The 21570-nt window shown below is 45.1% G+C and overlaps 1 protein-coding gene across 9 annotated transcripts in view; it reads left to right on the plus strand.

The window, feature by feature from the left end:
• MAP7D2 (MAP7 domain containing 2) overlaps positions 1-21570 on the plus strand; it is a 97176-nt gene that overhangs the window by 33819 nt on the left and 41787 nt on the right. For all 9 annotated transcript variants that reach the window (XM_047715458.1, XM_047715457.1, XM_047715464.1 and 6 more), the window contains exons 2-3: positions 19969-20046; positions 21131-21294. In XM_047715458.1, coding sequence (XP_047571414.1) covers positions 19969-20046; positions 21131-21294 — 242 coding nt within the window. The remainder of the gene's footprint in view (positions 1-19968; positions 20047-21130; positions 21295-21570) is intronic.

Genomic DNA, 21570 nt, shown 5'->3' on the forward strand with positions numbered 1-21570 from the left:
GTGGGTGGGGGGGTGGCCTGTATCCACTGTGGGATGTTAGCATCCCTGGCCTCAACGCACTAGATGCCAGTAGCATCCCCCTCCACCCTAGTTGTGACAACCCAAAATGTCTTCAGACATTGTCAAGTGTCACTTGGGGGCACAATTACCTCTGGTTGAGAACCTCTTTATTAGAGTATAAGGTTTGTGGAGCGTGCTGTTTTTGTTTTGTTTTTAAGATTTTATTTATTTATTTGTCAGAAAGAGAGAGAGAGAAAGCACACAAGCAGGCAGAGAGGCAGGCAGAGGCGGAGAGAGAGGCAGGCTCCCTGCTGAGCAAGGAGCCCGATGTGGGACTCGATCCCAGGACCCTGGGATCATGACCTGAGCCGAAGGCAGCGGCTTAACCCACTGAGCCACCCAGGCGTCCCGAGCATGCTGTTTTTAAAGGCAGTGGTCATTTAAGCATTGGTTTGGGTCATCTTTAATAGAAATGTGGGTAGTGACCTTTCAGTATGACACTTTGGCTAATTTAAAATAATGTGGTGAATCCAAAACTGGATTGCTTTAATGGGCTAGCATACTTAAATAGCAGCGGTATATTGTTGTTCTCTGTTCATGGTTTTTGCAGGTGAAAGGCAACATGCAGGATTTAAAAATACATACATCATCAGTTTTTATCTTCCTGCAATGAAAAACAAGGAAGAAACAGTGACAGCCACCATAGGCAAGGCAGCCGTGCTCTGATATAACTGTAGTGCACAAAAGGGTATTCCTTATGTGTTGTTCTGAATGGCAGGGGCTTTTTCTCTGAAAGGGCCAAAGAGAAGCCTTTACATGTCCATATACTTTGGGACTTCACTTCTCTGAAGGCCTTGTTTTACTTTATGAAAATCTTGCCCAGAAACAAATACCAAGATTTACAGTTTACTTTTTCTCTTGTCACTATCACATCTGTTATCTTACTGTTTTCAAAATAAGCTTTTGACCACTGGCAGCAATAAGTAGAGCTTTAGGATTCTTGTGCCTTTTGTTCTTCCAAAGAGGTATTAACGGGGCAGTTGGAGGGGAATGAGGTAGGGTAAATTTAATCAAGAAGCTGGAGATATCTGCAAGTCTGTTTAAAAAGACAAAGCAGCTTGCTTGGAATGATGCGGAGTGAGGGCACACATTTTGCTCTGCGCCTGCAGTTTAAGAAGAATCTGTTTGACCCAGGAAGCTGTTTCTACCTCCAGCCCTCAAAATGTCCTTGAAAACTGTACTTGTTTAAGAATTCTATTGTGGCTTAGCTGACACTGTCCGATGCCAGGCCTGTATATTGGGATGGGAGTGAGGCAACCCTCTTGCGTGTGCTTTTTATTTTTTATTTTATTCACTTTTTAAAAGAAATATTTATTCATTCATTCATTCATTCATTCATTAAGATTTTATTTATTTGTCAGAGTGCACAAACAGGGGAGCAGCAGGCAGAGGTAGCAGGAAGCCAGATGCAGGGCTCTGATCCTAGGACCCTGAGATCATGACCTGAGCGGAGGGCAGATGCTTAACTGACTGAGCCACCCAAGTGTCCCCGGGTGTGCTTTTTAGGGGAAAAAGGAACAGGGGGTTATGACTCTGAAAAAAAATTGTTTTTGAAGATTTATTCATGTGAGGGGGAGGGTAGGGGCAGAGGGAGAAAGACAGTCACAAGTGAACTTCACACTGAGCATGGAGCGCATTTTGGGGCTCAGTCTCACGACTCTGAGATCATGACCTGAACCAAAACAAGAGTCAGACACTTAACTGACTGTTCTACCTCGGCACCCCGACGTTGAAAATTCTTAATATGTCTCTAAATTGTTTGTAATACAAAGATTTTGTTACACAAAGTTTTTTCCCTAACCTCTTTATTTCCCCTTTGTATTTTGTTTTAAAATTCAGGAATCTGAACTGCAGGCCTGACAACCACACTGATGACTTGGATTGGGTTTCCAAGGCCCTATCAGTGGTCCCTCAAAGTGCTGGTGTACCTGGGGACATATCTGATGGGGGAGTTGTGCTGCCAGGAGTTGAAACTGGGAATAGAGGGGCTTGGAGCAGGGAGGATTCACTTTGAATAGCTGAGTTGTACAGCTCTGGTCGAAGTTCAGGTCTGGTGCCCAGTTAGCAGAGGGGAAGCAGGCAGCCTAGAAACAGAGGGGCTGTCCACAGGGTGAGTGCTAAAGGCTCCTGCCAACTCCATAACATGAGGTTGGAAGGACCTTAAATCCCTATGAGCATGTCAGTGTGTGAAAACACTGAGGAAACAAGGACAAAGTAAGGGGCTCGGGACAAGGTACTCTCTGGCCTGCCTAGCTCATGCTCAAGGGTGGAAGCTCTTCCCACCATGGGGACTCTGAGCCTTATGGGCAGCTAGGTCAGGAATGGCATGAAGATTGGCCGAAAGGGCCTCCAGTGATGCTCTGGGATCCTTGACTCATCTTTTACTTTCATGGTCATCAAACGTACATACCACCCTGAAGAGAACATCAAATGACAATACTAATAATGGAATACCTCAGTTAATGTCCCTTTACTGGCTGTTACCTGCTGGATTCCGTCCACAGTTTCAAAGAGACGTTTGTAAATCTCATACTTTGTTGCTGAAAACCAAGTAAGAATCATCCTTTTCCCCTGTGTTTAGCCCTTTTAACAGATGTTCAAGGACTTTCTGAATCTTAGGATGGTGAGTGGGGGGCTTGTATCTTCACACATGACCCTCACTGTACACAACCACTTGTCCTGGTATGCAACCCCAGAATCTGCCCCTACCACCCCCCTGGAGGACAGTCCTGGCTGGTTTAGACTTAGAAATATCGATGCCTAACATTTATTGAGCGATGACTGCAGCAGGCAGTGTTCTGAGCAGTACACACACACACATACTCATTCTCTCACTCAAAGCCTCCCCACGTCTTCTCTCCCTCTTGCTTTCCACCTCCCCCCTCTCCTCCTCCCTCTCCTTCTCCACTGATGCTCCTTGATCTCAGTGGGATTGGAACCAGGCCCACCTGGCTCCTGAGCTCTTCCTCCCAGACACTGTGCCCAGCTGCCTTCTCCATACTTTCTGGGGGGATGGGAGGGCTATTCCAGGGTCATTCTATCTGCAAATCAGAGCCTTACCCCCTTGCTTGGATCCCTGCATCAAGTGAGCCTCTGGGCATTCAAACCAAAGCCCCATGTGTCAGAGGCTCCCCACCTGTAAAGGACCTTGAGGCCAACTTCAGACACCTGGACTTGTATGCCTTGTCCATGATAGAAATCTGTACTTGCTCTGCTTTCCATATTCACTCCCTTTTCTGGTGCCAGCTCCCACTTCTCTGGTTTTTTTTTTTTTTTTTTTGTGGTCACACTTGACAGGATGGGTGGAGTCTAACTTCTCGTGACTGCAAACAATTCTTTAATGACTAGAGACACTCATGGGGGAGTGGGCATGGATGTGGAGGAGAGGTGACTGTGTGGCCACCGCATGGCACAGAAGGCCGGGAAGGTGGATCTCAGCATGAAACCACCCAGTTGCTTGGTGAGCCCTGTGCTTAGCTGTTGAAGGGTCCACCAAAAATATGCTTCTTTTACTAAGGATTTATTTTGTAAGGGAAGTCTACATTTATTAAAAATTTTTTTTTGCTATGGGGCACCTGGGTAGCTCAGTCAGTTGAATGCCTGACTCTTGGTTTTGGCTCAGGTCATGATCTCATGGGTTGTGGAATCGAGCCCAGCATCAGCGGGGAATCTGTTTGAAGATTCTCTCCCTCTGCCTCTTTCCCCTCTAAAATAAATAAATAAGTCTAAATTTTTTTTTTTTTTTTTTTTGCAATAGAAAGGGGGCCTATACCAGGGAGAGAACTATTACAAGAGCAAACTTTTCACTTGCACAGCAGGGCAACTTTTGTTTAACTAATATTTCCTTCCCTCACCTTCCGTGAATTGCATCCCCCCACAACATCTTTCTTTTGTCCCTAGCTGAAGATGGAAGTTAAACTTGTCTTTGTATCACAGGTGGTCCCAGCCAAGAACTCAGATGGCAGGGTTTGGGAAATGATGTAGGTTTCATTTAACTGGCAAATCATGCTGTGAATAGAGTATGCAGTGCATACTGGGTCCTTTTGAAACTTATATTAAATTTATTGTGGAAACACAGGAATCCAGGTTAACTCCTGCCTCCACGATCAAGAGCCAGGGTGGGAGATAAGTTTGTGCATCACAGTGCTCAGTACTGAATCAAGTTGAATTTTTTAGCTGTTTGTTGTCTTCTTTTAGGCACCTTTGAATTTGTTCCTCTTACTTTTTTTTTTTACAAATGCTAATTTTTTTTCATTTTTAAGTAATTTTTTAAAATGTATTTATTTGACAGAGAGAGATCACAAGTAGAGAGGCAGGCAGAGAGAGAGGAGGGAAGCAGGCTCCCCGCTGAGCAGAGAGCCCGATGTGGGGCTCGATCCCAGGACCCTGGGATCATGACCTGAGCCGAAGGCAGAGGGTTTAACCTGCTGAGCCACCCAGGTGCCCCTGTTCCTCTTACTTTCTAAGTGAATGATCAGCAAGGCAGAATAAGTCTTAGAATGGAAACTGTGACTTCTTAGGAAGTTGTGGGGGATTTTCTAGGGGAATTCTGTGGGACTCTTGGGAAGACTGAAAAGTGGAGGTTATGATTACATGGCCCAGGGCTTGGGCCCAGTGAGCATCTGCCACAACTTGTTTAGTCTGTGTTCTCATATATCATCAAGGGAATGGGACCAACTGTGACTACTCCTGCTGCCAGGTGCTTTCACAAGAACTGCCATAACCCTGAAGGAGGTAGTGATGTTCCTGCTTTACAGAAGAGCAGCTGGAAGCTCTGAGATATGAAGAGATTTACTCCAGTTCCTTTGGCAGGGGTGCTTTTGGGCAGGCCACATGGATGCAACCGAGAAGCAGCCCCTGGGCCAGGCTTTACACATGAATGGGGAAGTGATCAACAAGAGAGTTTTCCCTGTGGCTGTAGAAAAGACCCAGGCCAGTTGGACATTGGTAGATCTGGTGTGTTTGGAAACAGGTAAAGGTTTATAGTGAACCTGGAAAGAGGGTGATTTTCAAGGCAGGTTTCAGAACCAAGGAGCTGGCTTGTTAGACCTTCTTATCTCCTCAGTCATGAGGAATTTTTGAGGAGCCCTGCCTCTTGAGTCCCCCTGCCTGGGCCTTTGCGAGTGACTTCCATTTCCACACTGGCTCTGGTGAGGCATATCTCTTGTCTGCCATGCTGCCCTTAGGAGTCTCACTCCCCACACTTCTTCACAGGGTCACAGTGAGAATGTGGTTGCCTGGGAGATCCAGGGTTAGTCATGGCAGCCTGGGGGCACTAATGACGTATGGCAGGTCACCCAGCCCTAAATTTTGCCTTTTCCATTTGTTATCATAGTTGTTGTAGTGTTACAAATAGGTATCATACACAAAGTGCCCACGTTTTAAGTGTACCATCAGGTGATTTTTTTTGACAAGTGTGTACATTGCCTTCACCCAAGCCCCTCTCATTAGCTTAGTAGTCCTCTACCAGTCAGGGCCTTGGCAGGCAGGGGCAGGAGTTCCTGAGATGCCCGGTGGGTCGGCCACTAGAGGCCTGGTGCAAGCTGAAGACAATGCTGATTTGAAAGTAGGGTTTAGGGGCGCCTGGGTGGCTCAGTGGGTTAAGCCGCTGCCTTCGGCTCAGGTCATGATCCCAGGTCCTGGGTTCAAGCCCTACATCAGGCTTTCTGCTCAGCAGGGAGCCTGCTTCCTCCTCTCTCTCTGCCTGCCTCTCTGCCTACTTGTGATTTCTCTCTGTCAAATAAATAAATAAAATCTTAAAAAAAAAAAAAGAAAGTAGGGTTTAAAGATGAGGGGGGGAGATCAGGGTCTAGTTCAAGACTGTAGTAGTAGCCATGATGGTGGTGGTAAGGGTGATAATAATGATTGATACTGATGAACATGAATGTAGTCTGAGAGCTTAATATGTCCTAAGCACTTGTATTTACATTCTTTTTTTTTTTTTTTTAAAGATTTTATTTATTTATTTGACAGAGAGAAATCACAAGTAGGCAGAGAGGCAGGCAGAGAGAGAGGAGGAAGCAGGCTCCCCGCTGAGGAGAAAGCCCGATGTGGGGCTCGAACCCAGGACCTGGGATCATGACCTGAGCCGAAGGCAGCGGCTTAACCCCCTGAGCCACCCAGGCGCCCCTTGTATTTACATTCTTAAGGACCACCTTTAAACCAGTAATGATGATGAGGGTGATATCATTAGCTAATATTTACTGTGTGATTTTAATATGTGGTGAGAGCTTTACATATATTCTACTTCAAGCTTCACATTACTCTGCAAAACAGGTACTACTATTATTCCTATTTAACAGATGAGAAGACTAAGGCTTAGAAGCTTCCTTAGTTGTCACACTGTTAATGTATGCTGAGCAGGGATTTGAGTGAGCCCGTTTTCTTAGGCTCCTTTGTGCATCCCAATAATAATATCTCCCAGTATGGGGGCACCTGGGTGGCTCAGTCCTTAAGTGTCTCAGCTCAGGTCGTGATCCCAGGGTCCTGGGATCGAGCCCCACATCCGGTTCCCTGCTCTGTGGGAAGCCTGCTTCTCCCTCTCCCACTCCCCCTGCTTGTGTTCCCTCTCTCACTCTGTCTATCTTTGTCAAATAAATAAGTAAATAAAAATAAATTAGAAAAAAAAAGAATAGCTCCCAGTTTCTGGACATCTAGATCGCTAGGTCAGTATTCTTTCCTTTACGTGGCCTTCCTTTCCTGTCAGTACTGAGTTGGTACCTGTCAGCTTGGGAGTCAGCAAGACTGGCCTCACATCCAGGCTTTGCTACATAGCACCTGTGACTTTGGACAGATTTCTTAACTTCGAGTCTTAAGTTTGAGTTTCCTCATCTGTAAAATAAGGGTAGCTTCCACCTCCTAGGATTATTGTGAGCATTTGATAATATTTGGAGACTTTCATGCCTGCTTAATAAATGGTGCCTTTAGAAAAAGATAGTCTGACCCATGAATATGTGTACAGTACATGAAACTGGGCACAGTTGCATTTTATTTTTTTTATTATTTTTTTTTATTTATTTGTCAGAGAGAGAGAGGGAGAGAGAGCGAGCACAGGCAGACAGAATGGCAGGCAGAGGCAGAGGGAGAAGCAGGCTCCCCGCCAAGCAAGGAGCCCGATGTGGGACTCGATCCCAGGACGCTGGGATCATGACCTGAGCCGAAGTCAGCTGCTCAACCAACTGAGCCACCCAGGCGTCCCACAGTTGCATTTTATAATGTGACACATTTTCACTTGATTCTGGGGAGCTGATTGGAGTTGCTGGAGTGGGTATTCTTGGGACAGCTGATTATGTGTTCATGAATATAATTAGGAAATGTACTGCGGAAGTAGTGAAAGCGTCAGCGTCATCATATACAGCCTTCACAGTTGACGTTTGTGAAATGTCATCTACTTTTCTTTTTCTGGTAAGAAACTATTCATGCTGCTAAAGACAGGATCTCATTTCTACTTATTTCCCAGAAGGGGTGTATGTCTCCATGTGTAGATACAAATGATGATGGATAACTGATACTCTTGACAGAAGATGAGAAATCATCTATATATATAATGTAATTTTTATGGAAGGAGAAGGTTTGCCCTGGTTTTAGCCTGGTGCTGTTGCGTGCATGCACTCTATCTAATTGCCCCATTAGGAAAGGTAGCAGGACTGGTTTTCTGAAGACTTCAGTAGTAGAAAAGGAAGAGCACGGAAGAGGAACAGCCTGGCTAGCATGGCTGACAACGAATAGCTCAGTTTTTGGAGCTCCCATTAGGTGCTGGGCACAGGGAAGCTGCCAGTGATCTTTCCTTTAACCCTCATTGTGAATAAGAGAGGGACTCCTTTTATCATCATTGTTTAGAAGAGGGGTCTGAAAGCAGTTGCTGTGGGCACTTGCCCTTGTGCCTTCTTCCAGTAACCCTCTGCAGAGAATTCTGTGGCATATTGGTGCTGAATATGTGCCAGGTTCCAGGGTGAGGAGATTCATTCTCATCACTCAGCCTTAATGTCAAAGTGCTCCGCTCTTTGTGACTGAACTTCACCCAATTCCACACTTAAAAAAAAAAAAAAAAAAGCCCAACTGTTCATTCTCTCTGTTGTATAATTCTTGTTTAAGAAAATCATTTAAGATGGTCACCTGGGTGGCTCAGTGGGTTAAGCCTGTACCTTCAGCTCAGGTCATGATCCCGGGGTCCTGGGATGGAACCTCATGTCAGGCCCCCTGCTCAGCAAGGAGTCTGCTTCTCCTCCCTCTGCTCATCCCCTACCCATGCCCATGTACTCTCTTGCTGTCTCATAAATAAAATCTTGTTTTAAAAAGAATCATTTAGGGATCACTTGAGTTATTCAGTAATGCTCTTTTTTTTTAAGATTTTATTTATTATTTATTTGACAGAGATCAAGTAGGCAGAGAGGCAGGCAGAGAGAGAAGAAGGGAAGCAGGCTCCCCGCTGAGCAGAGAGCCTGATGCGGGGCTCGATCCCAGGACCCCGGGATCATGACCTGAGCCGAAGGCAGGGGCTTTAACCCACTGAGCCACCCAGGTGCCCCCATTCAGTAATACTCTTATCACATCTGCATTTTTCTGGAAAATGTGATTCATTTAGTTATTTTAAAGGAAACTTATAGGAACTTAGTATATTTTATAAAAACATAACAACTGCATAAGTTTGTATACATTCTTATGTCGTTCCCCCTGTTTCTCCACTTCTTTCTTTTCAAGGATATTTTAGTATCTGTATACATTTTTAAAAATCTATTTTGATACTTGGATATCTATCTGTACCTTCATCCTAGTAAGTCAGTAGCTGTTGAACATAAAAGTTACAGCCCTGCCTCCTTCGAAAGTATAAATTATGACATCATTCTTGAAAAAGAGACCTGTTGAAAGTAGTTAACTGGGTAGTAATAGTGACTTTTTCTTACCATTGAAAATGGAATTTAAACCAGTTCAGAAGGTAATGGATTGCATCAGTGGTTCTCAAAGTGAGGTCCCCAAACCAGTGACATTAGCATCACCTTGGAACTTGTTAGAACTGCAGATACCGGGGCGCCTGGGTGGCTCAGGGGGTTAAGCCTCTGCCTTCGGCTGAAGTCATGATCTCAGGGTTCTGGGATGGAGCCCTGCATCAGGCTCTCTGCTCAGCGGGGAGCCTGCTCCCTCCACTCTCTCTGCCTTCCTCTGCCTCCTTGTGATCTCTCTCTCTGTCAAATAAATAATAAAATAAAAATCTTTAAAAGAACTGCAGATTCCCAGGCCCCTCAAGCCCTACTGAATCAGAAGCTCTGGAGGTGGAGCCCAGCAATTTGTTTTTCACAAGCCTTCTAGGGGATTCTTTTGGTGTGTGCTAAAGCTTGAGAATCACTGGATTAGTGTTTGCCCCAAAATTCTCAGGCGAATTATTAAGCTATGGGGAGAAGTGGTATCCTTCGAAGACACAAATTGCAGTGGAAGCCACCCAGTTCTGCTGTTATCAGAGACTGAAAATGGAATTAATGGCCACCAAAGGATCTCTATAACCCTTGATTCCCCTGAGGTTAGCTCCTCCCTAGGTATTTGTTTGTAAACTAAATATCCCAAATATACCAGAAGCTCATGTGATAGCCAAAGAAAACTCAGTAACCAAAAGAGATTAAAAGCGATTCAGATGCACGCTGGAGATTAGCAGGCTCTCACCTGCAGCTCTTTGCGTATTCCTCCAGCTCCCAGTGTCACACACACACACCACACCTTCCAGGAGTTTCTTGAAACCCTTCCTGTGTTCAGCTCCCAGGCAGAACTGTACCCAGAGGCAGCCTTAACAGAGCTTCTGGCTCCCCTGCCCACCTCTTATTTCCTTTTCTCTTTTGTTCCCTCTTATAGGTTTCCCTGTCTTTACATTGTCTGATCATCAAAGCTGATTCACTTCTTAGACTCCTGAAACCCTTTTTATCTGCTTTCTCCATTTGTATAACAAAAACCGGAGAAATTCATCCAGCACGTCGGAAGGGTAGATGAAAGAAGCAAAGAGGATAAAGATAGTCCTTTTTCTGGTGGAGGAAAGGGACCAAACCCCCCCATCTCTGTTGGCTCACTCCCTCTTTGCTCACAGCAAGTAGACGATTGAAGTGGGCCCCTGAGAGCTCTTTCACCCGAAATTCCATGATTTGGGATCTCGAACATGCTGTTCATACGTTATTAAATTTACTTTTTGGGGATTTTTTTGGTGCATTGTACACAGGTATGATTAAGCCCTGATTTTAACAGTGTAAGGGTTGATTTATTATTCTCAGAGTGCCTTTAATGGATATGAATTTCATTTTGGGAAAATATCTGGTTGCTAGACAAGAATCTTCTTCAAGTATTAGTGCTATTGGTTTTCATTACAGTCCACTGCATTAAAGCAGTCATCCTGAAGTATGGATGGATGCTGACAGGACCTACTGAGAACTGAGATTTAGTTCCACATTGAAAGAAATTTAAATAGAAAGTTTAGTGACCCTATGGGATTGTAATTATTTCTGAGATTTTAATTGAAAAATATAAACTAAGAATATGTGATGCTTTCTGGACAAAAACAATACCCTCATGCAAAGATGAAAAAGGTTCTAGAATCTGTCTATTGATTTTCAGTTTAGACTAGGAGGATTGAAATTCAATGAGATTTCAGGCTTTAACTATTATTTTCTAGCGTATTTTTGCATACACCATTACCCCTTCCTGGAATTTTCACCTTCCTGCCCTTCATTGATTTGAATCTGATCCTGCAGCAGAGTCTAGGAAAAATCACAGTGAATTAAGGGTCAGAGAGATAATGAGAATCCTCCTACTTAATGTGACATTGGGTGGTTCACTTAAATTTTTGAGTCTCCATTTCTTCAATCTCAAAAATAACTCCCCCTGAAAATAATAGCCACTAGTATTTAATGACCATTTATCATAATGGAAAGTTCTTCCTGTACATCACTTTATGTTATCATAACTGTTGATCATAACATTTATCATTTATTGGGTATTTTTTCATTCCCTCCCCCCCTTTTTTTTTTAAAGATTTTATTTATTTGACAGAGAGATCACAAGTAGGCAGAGAGGCTGGCAGAGAGAGAGGGGAAAGCAGGCTCCGTGCCAAGGAGAGAGCCTGATGTGGGGCTCGATCCCAGGACCCCGAGATCATGACCTGAGCCGAAGGCAGAGGCTTAACCCACTGAGCCACCCAGGTGCCCATCCCTCCCCCCTTTTGAACAAATAGCAGGCATACTTCTTTTTCTTTCAACTTACAAACATTGATTTTTTTTCTCCCCAGTTTTATAAAATATAACAAAGATCTTGAGATTGTGCGACAGATACTTTACCAGGATATGTATGTATGTATGTATGTACGTACATTCATGTACATACACACACACATATATATGATTTTTACATACTCACATGAACTACATTCGTTCTCATTGTATGGAAACTGCTTTGTTGGAACCAAATACATCATTTGGATATTTGAGAGGAAAAGGTAAAAGTAGTAACTTGGGAGACTTGAATGAAGGCCATAGATGAGATTAATTAGGCTCTGGATTTTATTTTAATTTTTGAAGATTTTATTTATTTATTTTGAGAGGGAAGAGAGAAAGACTATGAGCAGGGAGAAGGGCAGAGGGAGAGGGAGAAGGAGACCCCCTGCTGGGCAGAGAGCCCAATGCAGAACTCGATCCCAGGACCCTGGAATCATGACCTGAGGTGAAGACAGATGCTTAACCAACTGAGCCACTCAGATACTCCAGGCTGTGGATTTTAAATCTTGTTGTGGAGCCCTCCATAATATGGTTTTAATTTTTTTTTTCTTTTTGCAAAATTGTATTATTGCAATATAATTACCATAACAGTTATCATTTGGGAGTGTAAACTTTGGTGGGTTTTAGTACATTCAAAATATTGTACAACCATCATTACTATTTAATACTGGAACATTTCCATCACCCCTAAAAGAAATCCTGCACTCATTAACAGCCCATCATCTCCTTCATTCCTTTTTTTATGACTGAATAATATTTCATTATGGACATACCGTGTTTTATTTATCCATTCAATAGTGATGGACATTTGGGTTGTTTCCACTTTGTAGCTATTATGAATAATGCTGCTATGAATATTCATGTACAGTTTCTCCTTCTCTTTTATACCTACCAGCACTTTATTGAGGAGTCTGCTCCCTGGGAACTAAGAGTGAGAGGAAAGGTGTGTGAGCAAGGGAAGGGAAGGAAAGGAAATAAAAGGTGATGCATCGTCAAGCTGACCAAGGCCTTGCACCTGAATACAGCTGGTGGTGCTTCGATCCCAGGCCATGTCCAGGGAGGTTATGAATCCCAGTGACTCAGAGCAGTCACTGGTAGAAAGAAGGGCAAACAGTTCATCCATTGTCGCCTTCCTGTCTCAGAGTGCATGCCACAGGGCCTTAACTACTTTGTCTTCTGGGTCATGTTTCCTGGCCTCTGCAGGACTGGCCTAGTCAATGTCAAGGTGCTAGTGTTCCTTTTCAGCTGTGCTATGTATTGGCGCTCTTCTGTCGGAGGCAGTGACAGGAGCAGCTTCCGGGGCTTATTGAGTGAGGGAACTACATGAGCCATCACTAAATTCTGCCTGAGAAGCGTGACATGTGGTCCTGAGGTCCAGGGTTGGTGAGCCCATGAGGCTGAGGAGTCTAGGACGGTGCATATAGTCTGGGTCCCATATACTGAGTGATCAGAAACTGCTGCTTGTTTGCTTTTGGTTGATCGGTGGACTGGTTTTCTGGATATATTGCTGTGAAACAAACTACACCAAGACTGAGCAGTTTATAATGTTGCCTTCTTTCTCGGGGTTCTGTGTGTTGCCTGGGGTTGACTGGGTGGTTTTCACTTGTTATCTTTACTGAGGGCCTTTACTGGAGGGCCAAGATGGCACACTCAGAGGCTGACAGTTGGTGGTCGCTCTCCCGGTTGGAGCCTTCCCTGAGACATGCTGTTTAATTTGGCCATCTCACAGCACAGGGATGTGTTTTAAGAGGGTGAGTCCCCAGAGCTAACATTCCATATCCCTTTAAACTATGGGAAACTGAGACTTCGCAAGTTTAAATAAGTGGGTCATGTCATACAGAGGCCACAGGAGTGATGTCCTTGTCCTGATGCTGTCATAGGAACGTTGGAAATAAGGAAATGTTTGTTTTAATATACCCTCCAGGCTGGCACACTGTAGGTGCTTGTGAACTCAGCATTTATTAGTTTCTTAATATGTACGGAATACTATGCTAGGCCCTCGGGGCTATCGGAAGAAATGGGATGTGGGCCTTTCCCTTAAGAAGCTTGTATCGGGGGGCGCCTGTGTGGCTCAGTGGGTTAAAGCCTCTGCCTTCGGCTCCGGTCATGATCCCAGGGTCCTGGGATTGAGCCCCACATCAGGCTCTCTGCTCGGCAGGGGGCCTGCTTCCTCCTCTCTCTGCCTGCTTCTCTGCCTCCTTGTGATCTCTGTCAAATGAATAAATTAAAAATCTAAAAAAAAAAAAAAGCTTGTATCGGTGTGTCTGGCTGGTTTAGTTGGTAGAACATGCAATTCTCAGGGTTTAAATTCAAGTCCCACATTGGGTGTAGAGATTACTTAAAAATAAAATTAGAAAAAAAGAAGAAAGTACCTTATATCCTGATAGATGTGCTGGAAAAGGGGGATGGTATGGAGGGTAGAGTTTCCTGTGTTTGAGGACCATGAATGAGAGAGGGACCCCAATTCAAATTAAAGAGGGAAAAGAACTGAGAGGTAGAGCGCTGATGCAATTCAGAGGAAAGATTTGTTTTAGCCTTTGGGGGAGCATGGGGAGCAGTGGGAAAAGTTGCTTTCCTTTCTTTAGCTTTGTACTCCTTGCCCCAACTCCAGCAGTATAACAACAGCTACATAGATGCTTCAAAATGTTACTGGTTTACATAGACATTACTGATAAAAATGTGTGGGTTTTTTTGGAGTTTGTTTATTTATTTGACAGAGATCACAAGTAGGCAAAGAGGCAGGCAGAAAGTGAGAGGGAATCAGGCTCCCCACTGAGCAGAGAGCCCGATGCGGGGGCTCGATCCCAGGACCCTGGGATCATGACCTGAGCCAAAGGCAGAGGCTTTAACCCACTCAGCCACCCAGGTGCCCCAATAAAAAGGTTTAAGTGCTCTACAAATGGAGAGGTTTCAATCAGTGGGACATAATATTCATGGCCTATTCATTCAGTAAGTATTTGAGTACCATGTACAAGGTACTAGAGATTCAGAGATAAGAGCTTAGAGGGCAAGGGGCAAATGAACAAGCCCAGATCATAGCATGTGGAGAGGAATGGGGGGTGCAGTCAGGTCATCTCTCTGCATTCCTTCCATCCCACTTTGTGAGCCCCATATTCCTCTGGGTTCTGGACATCTGCAGAGGAGCCACAGGCAGGGCTCTGTCCTATAGAGTCAGTTTAGTCTAGAATAACGGTTCTCAAGTTGTGGACTGTGGACCAGCAGCATCAGCCTCACTTGGAACTGAGTCAGTGGTTCACCCCAGGCCCACTCTGTTATAAGCTCTGGGGGTGCCATCCAGCAGTAAGAGGTCACAAGCCCTCCAGGTGGTTCTGATGCATGCTCCAGTAGGAGGAGTAGTGGGCCAGGACATTTCTCAGTCCTGCCGCATGTTAGAATCACATGGGAGCTTTTAAAGCACTGCCACCCCATTTACACCTGAGATGTTAGGTCAGCCTCTGGAAGGGAGATGCATGCATCTGTCATTTTAAAATCTCCCCAGGTGATTCCACTGTGTCGCCACAGTTGAGAACCACTGGTCTTCATGCACTTAGAAGACAGCACAAATGAGTCCCGTGGAGGTGAATGTGTCCATGCCTGCCAGTCCACTGAGGGGAGGGGGCCCCAGAGGAGGGGGCTGGCTAGCACTGAACTTCTTATTTGATAAGCTCTTCATTTCTTTTCCCTTTCTTTTTTCTGGACACTGACTCGTTGTAGCCATATGAGTGTGATTGGGAAAGTTACTTTAAAATTCATTTAATATAATTAATTTTTTGAAGTCCAACATAGCTGGCTTCCCCTTAAAACTTTGTATTTTGATAATGGTTATTAACAGTACCATGAATCATTGACTGATACCAGCTTATTCATATTCTAGTGGGAGAGTGCTTGGGCTAATAAAATTCATTTTAAAATTAGTTTTTAAAAATGTGTTGCTATAGCCTAAGGATGACGGGAAGTTACTCCAAGCAAGAGCACATTAGTGAAGAATGAAATCGTATGCTGTTCTGTTAACATAAAATAGTTGTTTAGACGCTTACTATCCCTGTTTCATTCTCATTTCCACGGGATGAGTTGTCCAGAAAAAGGCCTCCATTTTAGTAGCGCACGTTATCTGCATGCTGTTGTCCTGGGAAGCACTACTTCATCAGGAATGGGGCAGCTTGGCTCTGACATGTGTACCGCTTGTCCTTCTCCTGGGTGGGACACCTTTAGGAGGGTGTCTTCTGCTCTCTCTCTCTCTGTCTTTGGTTCTCCTCCAGGGCTTTACCCCAGGACCATATTGTGTTGTGTTTTGTTTTTTTTTTAAAGATTTTTATTTATTTGAGGGAGAGAAAGAGCGAGAGAGAACATGAGGGGGGAGAAGGTCAGAAGGAAAAGCAGACTCCCTATGGAGCTGGGAGCCTGATGCAGGACGCGATCCCAGGACTCCGGGATCATGACCTGAGCCGAAGGCAGTCGTCCAACCAACTGAGCCACCCAGGTGCCCGACCATATTGTTTTTTAATTAAACTTTCTATTTTGAGGTCATTGTAGATTCACATGCACTTATAAGTGATACTATAGAAAGATCCCATGTACCCTTTACCCTGTTTTCCCCAACAGTACTAGCTTGCAGCACTGTCCCAGCCAGAGTGGTGACACTGGTACAGTCAAGATAGAGGCCATTTCCATTACCACAGGGATCCTTCATGCTGCCCTTTTATAGCCACCCACTTCCCTTCTGCCCCTCCTCCCTACCCCCTGACAAGCACAGATCTATTTTCCATCTCTTCTCATGGAGTTCAAACATAAAATTGGGTCTCTGGTTTAATAAAAGAGAGACAAGGGTACGCATACAGTATGAAGTAAAATGGAAAAAGGATGATTGGTTGGGTAGGAAAACTAAATACTTGAGGATTTCAGGCCATACAGAAAGAAGATTAACTTTAGGAACAAAATTGAGCATTAACCCTTAAGTATACTGGAAGTCTCTTGGTATTGTTAATGTTCATGTATTAATCATGGTCTACCTTGAGTCCTCTGGCTGTGTTGCACTCGTGGTAATTAACTGGTTAAATCCATGGCCCATAACAAATAGGGGTGGTCTGGTTTGTGCCCTACCCTGGGATAAGCCCAGTGCTTCTCAGCAGGGGCTGCTGGAGGATCATGGAAAGTCACAAGATGGAAGTTGGAGATATGAGTTAATTATTTGGCTTCTTTTCAAATGGATATTTTAGAAACAGTTGCCTGACTCTTCTTGTAATCAGGAGAGGCCAACACTGTGTTGAGGAATGAGGCCCTACTTGAGCCTTACTCACCCAGCAAAACTCAACCTCGAGTAAACTATGACATCTTCCTTATCCACACATGTCCCAGAGCAGCTAAGTGTGAAGGAAGAGAATCACAAGAGGGAGCTGCCGGACTTCTCTTTCTCTTCCACTGCTCTCCAGTATGGTGGCCACCAGCCTCATGTGGCTAGTGAGTGTCTGAAATGTGGCCAGTGTGCTGAGGAACTGAACTTTTAATTGCATTTAATTTTTTAAAGTTTATTTATTTATTTTAGTGATCTCTACACCCAGTGTGAGGCTCGAACTCACAATCCGTGCAATCAAGAGTCACATGCTCTTCCAACTGAGCCAGCCAGGCTCCCCTAATTCCATTTAATTTTGATTATCTTCAGTTGAAGTAGCGTACATGGCTCGTGGCTGTGTGTGACAGTGAGACACTCCGGGTTACCCAGGCTGGACTGTTTGAGTTGCTTCACCCTCCTTAGTGAGGCCAAAGCAGAATTGCTTTTCGTGGTTGTTCCCATCATTCTCTGGCTAACCCCCTTTCCCACCCAGCATCGGCCTCTCTCAAACATTTCCAAAGTATCAGTCTGAAGAGGAAGCAGATATTTACTCGGCCTGGGTAGTGGCCATATCTGCGGCCGGCCAGCCAGTGTGTGGCTCACAGCACTTCTTACTTGATCCCTCTCTAACGAATTGGACTTGGACCTCTCCCCACATTCGCGGGCTTATTCCAGGGACAAGGGTGGGATTTGTTCCTTGTGTGCGATACTGGACTACAGCTTTTTGTTCATAGGCACTAAGAACAAGCTGTTACATTTCTTCATTTGCAGGAGAGCAGTAATTAAGAGTGTGGATGCTGGAGTCATGTTCGTGGGTAGGATCTGGCTTTTCCACTTTCCGATGGTGTGACCTCAGACAAGTTAATTAACCTCTTAGTGCCTTCCTTTCTGTACCTGTGAGGGTCGAAATAGTACCTGCATCATAAAGTGATTGAGCCCAGTAAATCCGAGAAGCGCATTTGATCCATAGTAACGGGTCACCTCCTAGTGTGATGAAGCACGTGAGGACATCCCCGAGCACGATAATGAAGGGAAATTATTTGTAGTTGTGACTCTTACAAGTGCCCACAAGGGGGCAGCCTAAAATCATGCAGATCCCTGGAACAGAGCAACTTGTGTTTGTAAAGCATGTGGGTAATGTGGCCAGTTCCAAATGTGCTTGGCCCTTTTCCCTCAGTTTGTTTCTTCTGTTTGAAGAACACTTTCACTGGTTCTCAGGCTGTATCTCAGGTAGAGGGCTGGCCCATTAATATCTGAAGGGTGGCATGGGCAATACAGAGTAAGGTTCCGGTCGTGCTGGGATGAACAGGGTGATATGGGTGCTGACACAAGCCAGCATCTGTCCAGAGAAGCTAAGCTACTCTTTGTAACTTTTCACAGAGTAAATTCTAATTAATCAAACTCTTGAGGCAGACAGTAGAGCCTGAAGGTGTTTTAGAGAAAAGAAAAACCTGGTTTTGTCTCCCTTCCACCAACTGCATGCTTGCCTTTGAGCATTGTGTGTTCACCTAAGGGGCACTGTTGAGGGGCAGTGCCGGGAGCTGGGGTGACCTAGACATACATAAGCCACCCTTGCCTCCGTAGCCTCTCTCTCCTCCCAGGGAGACTGAAGCAGAGAACTCTGCAGCCAAGCAGAATGAAATTAATCTTCTGCTTACCGTATGGGAACCACAGAGCATCATGAGTTCTGGGGAACTGTGGGGTCTTGAAGGTGGGTGGGGTTTAAATAGATTTTGGGGTGTGGGAGAAGGGGTATTTTGAGCTGGAAGGTGTGTGGAAGAAATGCACCTGATGTCAAGTTGGGAAGAGAGTTTGGGGTCTCTTGGGGTCAGACTCTAGGGAGCCAGCACTGAGCTAAGAAGTTGGGCCTTCAAATTCTTGGTGATGTTTATGTTGATAGTATCGTGGTTAAGAGTTAACTAAAACAAACGTGGGTAATGGCTTTTATAGTCCAGGTTGATTCTTTAGTACTTCTCTCTTGAACTTTAATATTCCTGATATGTAATCCAGGCTTCCAAAATCAGATGCCCATGGGGAGTTGTGACAATCCAGTGTTTATCACATCCGTCCTTATTTGCATTCCTGCTGCCTATACCAAGTCCAAGTCTCTGGTCTCTCTCCTGCACAGTTACAGGAACCTTCCCCAAAGGGGTGCAGGTAACTGTGGCAGTAGAGCACACAAAGAGGTCAGCACGTGATGCTACCAGAAAGGAGGGCCCAGGGACTATGAAAGTGAGTTTGGTCATACTAACACAGAAGCTGATTTCTCCTAGATGTTGTGCTGGAACATTATATAAATAATGCTCATGAATGATTGATTGTGACTGAGTGCAGTAAATTATTTGTAATCCTAAAATGACCATGAAGATCATTTGATCTTTGATTTAGAAAGCCCTTCATGGTCCTGTAGAAGATGGTTGGAGATGTGGAGTTCCTGGGATGTTTCCTAGACATTTTGTGGTGGGGGGAGCTGCCATTTGTTCTGTTTTATTTGTTGTAGATATTTAAATGACAAACAGGAATATATTATCTTTCTTCTTCTTGATTCTAAAATACTAAGATTGACATTGGAGCAAATTTAGCAGAACCAAAATCAAACTTGAGTGTTGCGTTTCTCAGTACTTACCCAAGGAGTTTGTACATGTTGCTTAGCAGTTGGCTCCCTTCAGAAAGTAGAACGTTGATTGTCTGTGTAATAATTGTGTCCACTTTTGTGCTTCTCCTCTCCCCTGGGAACAAGGCTTGGGGAGGCCTGGTGGGCTTTTCTGTACCCTCCTAAGCCTCCCTGGCACTTTCTGACTCTAGGTCCAGTCTTGGGGACAGAGGGAAAGGGCATGGTTCTCCAGGATTGGCATTGGGGCCACAACAGCACAGCTTGGTGGGTGAGTGTGGAAGTTGTGGCTGGCACCCCTCAGGTCTCAGGGCCTGGCTGCAGGCGTGCACACGTGTGTGTGTGTGCGTGTGCGTGTGTGGTGGGGAATGGCTTATTAGGGTTCTGTGGGTAAAATGGTGGCTATGGATGATGTATGTGTGTGGCCAGACCCAGGGTGCAGGACCAGTGGCCCCTGGCACTCAGTAGGTAGGGAAAGAGAGAAGAGTTGTGTTTTTTTTTAAAAGATTTTATTTATTTATTTGACAGAGACACAGCGAGAGAGACCACAAGCAGGGGGAGTGGGAGAGGGAGAAACAGCCTCCCCACCGAGCAGAGAGCCTGATGAGGCACTCGATCCCAGGACCCTGGGATCATGACCCAGGCTGAAGGCAGATGCTTAACAAATGAGCCACCCAGGTGCCCCGGGGAAGAATTATTTTATCATGTTTTATTTTTTATAGGCATGGATGGATTTTTAAGATCTGATGAGAGACAAAGACTAGCTAAAGAAAGACGAGAAGAAAGAGAAAAATGTCTTGGTAAGTTCTGCCCTTTGGCTGTTTAGGTCCAAGGGAGTAGAGATGTGGTGGTGTCTTTCCTGAAAATCCTTAGAAATTGATGACTGGATGGAAAGAGAGCTAGAATAATTGCTAGATGAACATAGAGCACTGGGGTGCAAATCGACGCTTTGGCATGTTCGCAGTTGTCATTTAATTCTCAGAGTAGTTCATTTACTCACTTAGCAAACATGGAACCTCTGCTATGTTCTAGATACTCTGCTAAGGACTTTAGGTAAGATGGTGAATAACAAGAAACTGCTCCCACCTCCTCACTGCCCCCACCTCCTCAGGCGACCACTACATGCACTCACTCAGGCTCTTTCCGGGGCATCTAGAAGGGCCAACCTCAGAACTCAGAAAATTAGCAATTAAGACATTTTCTCTTTTAGGACGGGAAACCCAGTTGAAAAAGGCTTTCTTAGCTCTTGCAAACTATAGATGGATAAGTACGATGTGTTCCCCACAGGATACTGTGATGTAGGTAAATAGTGGTTTCCCCTCTGAATTGACACAAGTGAGTTTTCGGGTTCTTCTTGACTGCCCACTGCCAGTTGGTTCACACGCTGTTTTATAGGTAACCCTTCCCTGACACCACCAGGTAGATGGTCCTTAGGAAATGTCTTGAGGGGAATATCCTGAGTTTGTGCCCTTGCAATGGTACGTGTACAGTCATTGTGATTTTCACTGGCTCTACTCTTTGAACTCATTGGCCAGCCTCGGGTATGGCTTAGCCATTGCGGCGGCTCTGACTCGGCGATAGCAACAGCAGTTGTGTGCCGTGTACTTTCCATGCATGGTCTCATTTTATCTTTACCACACTGTGAGTTTGCAGACGTGAGGGTCCCCACCTACAGCAGAGGAAATCCAGGCAGAGAGATGATGTGGTTCGCATGGCCAGCATCACCCAGGCGGTGGCAGAGATGCCAGAGCCCTTCATCTCGGTCTCTGTGGCCTAGAATCCCACTGGGCTTTTCTGTCTCGCTCGTGTTTCTGCATTTTGGCTAACCTGAACTGCATGGGGTGCTCTGGTAATGATGCCTCTCTTCTGCTTTCCTTCCCCCAGCTGCCCGGGAGCAGCAGATCCTGGAGAAACAGAAAAGAGCGAAACTCCAGTATGAAAAGCAAATTGAGGAGCGATGGCGGAAACTGGAAGAGCAGCGGCAGCGGGAGGACCAGAAGAGGGCAGCTGTGGAGGAGAAGAGGAAGCAGAAGCTCCGGGAGGAGGAGGTAAGGTTCCAGGACCTTCAAGCCATCGCAGCAGCTCCCACACGGCCTGGTGTTCAAAGGCCACTGAGTGGCCTGTGCAGGTCTGGGATGTGAGAGAATTCTACTACTGAGCCTTCTCCCTGGTGCCTCAACCTGCCTTCTCTCGGCAGCAAGACACAGTCTAGTGAAAGCAGCCCTGGACGAAGAATGAAGAGACTTACCCATTCACCTCAGGTGTTCATTTGCTCTGTGAGCTTGAACAAGCCATTTGGCCTGTGTGGGTATTTGCTTGATTTG

The sequence above is a fragment of the Lutra lutra genome, chromosome X (genome assembly GCF_902655055.1).
Source record: "Lutra lutra chromosome X, mLutLut1.2, whole genome shotgun sequence".
NCBI lineage: Eukaryota > Metazoa > Chordata > Mammalia > Carnivora > Mustelidae > Lutra > Lutra lutra.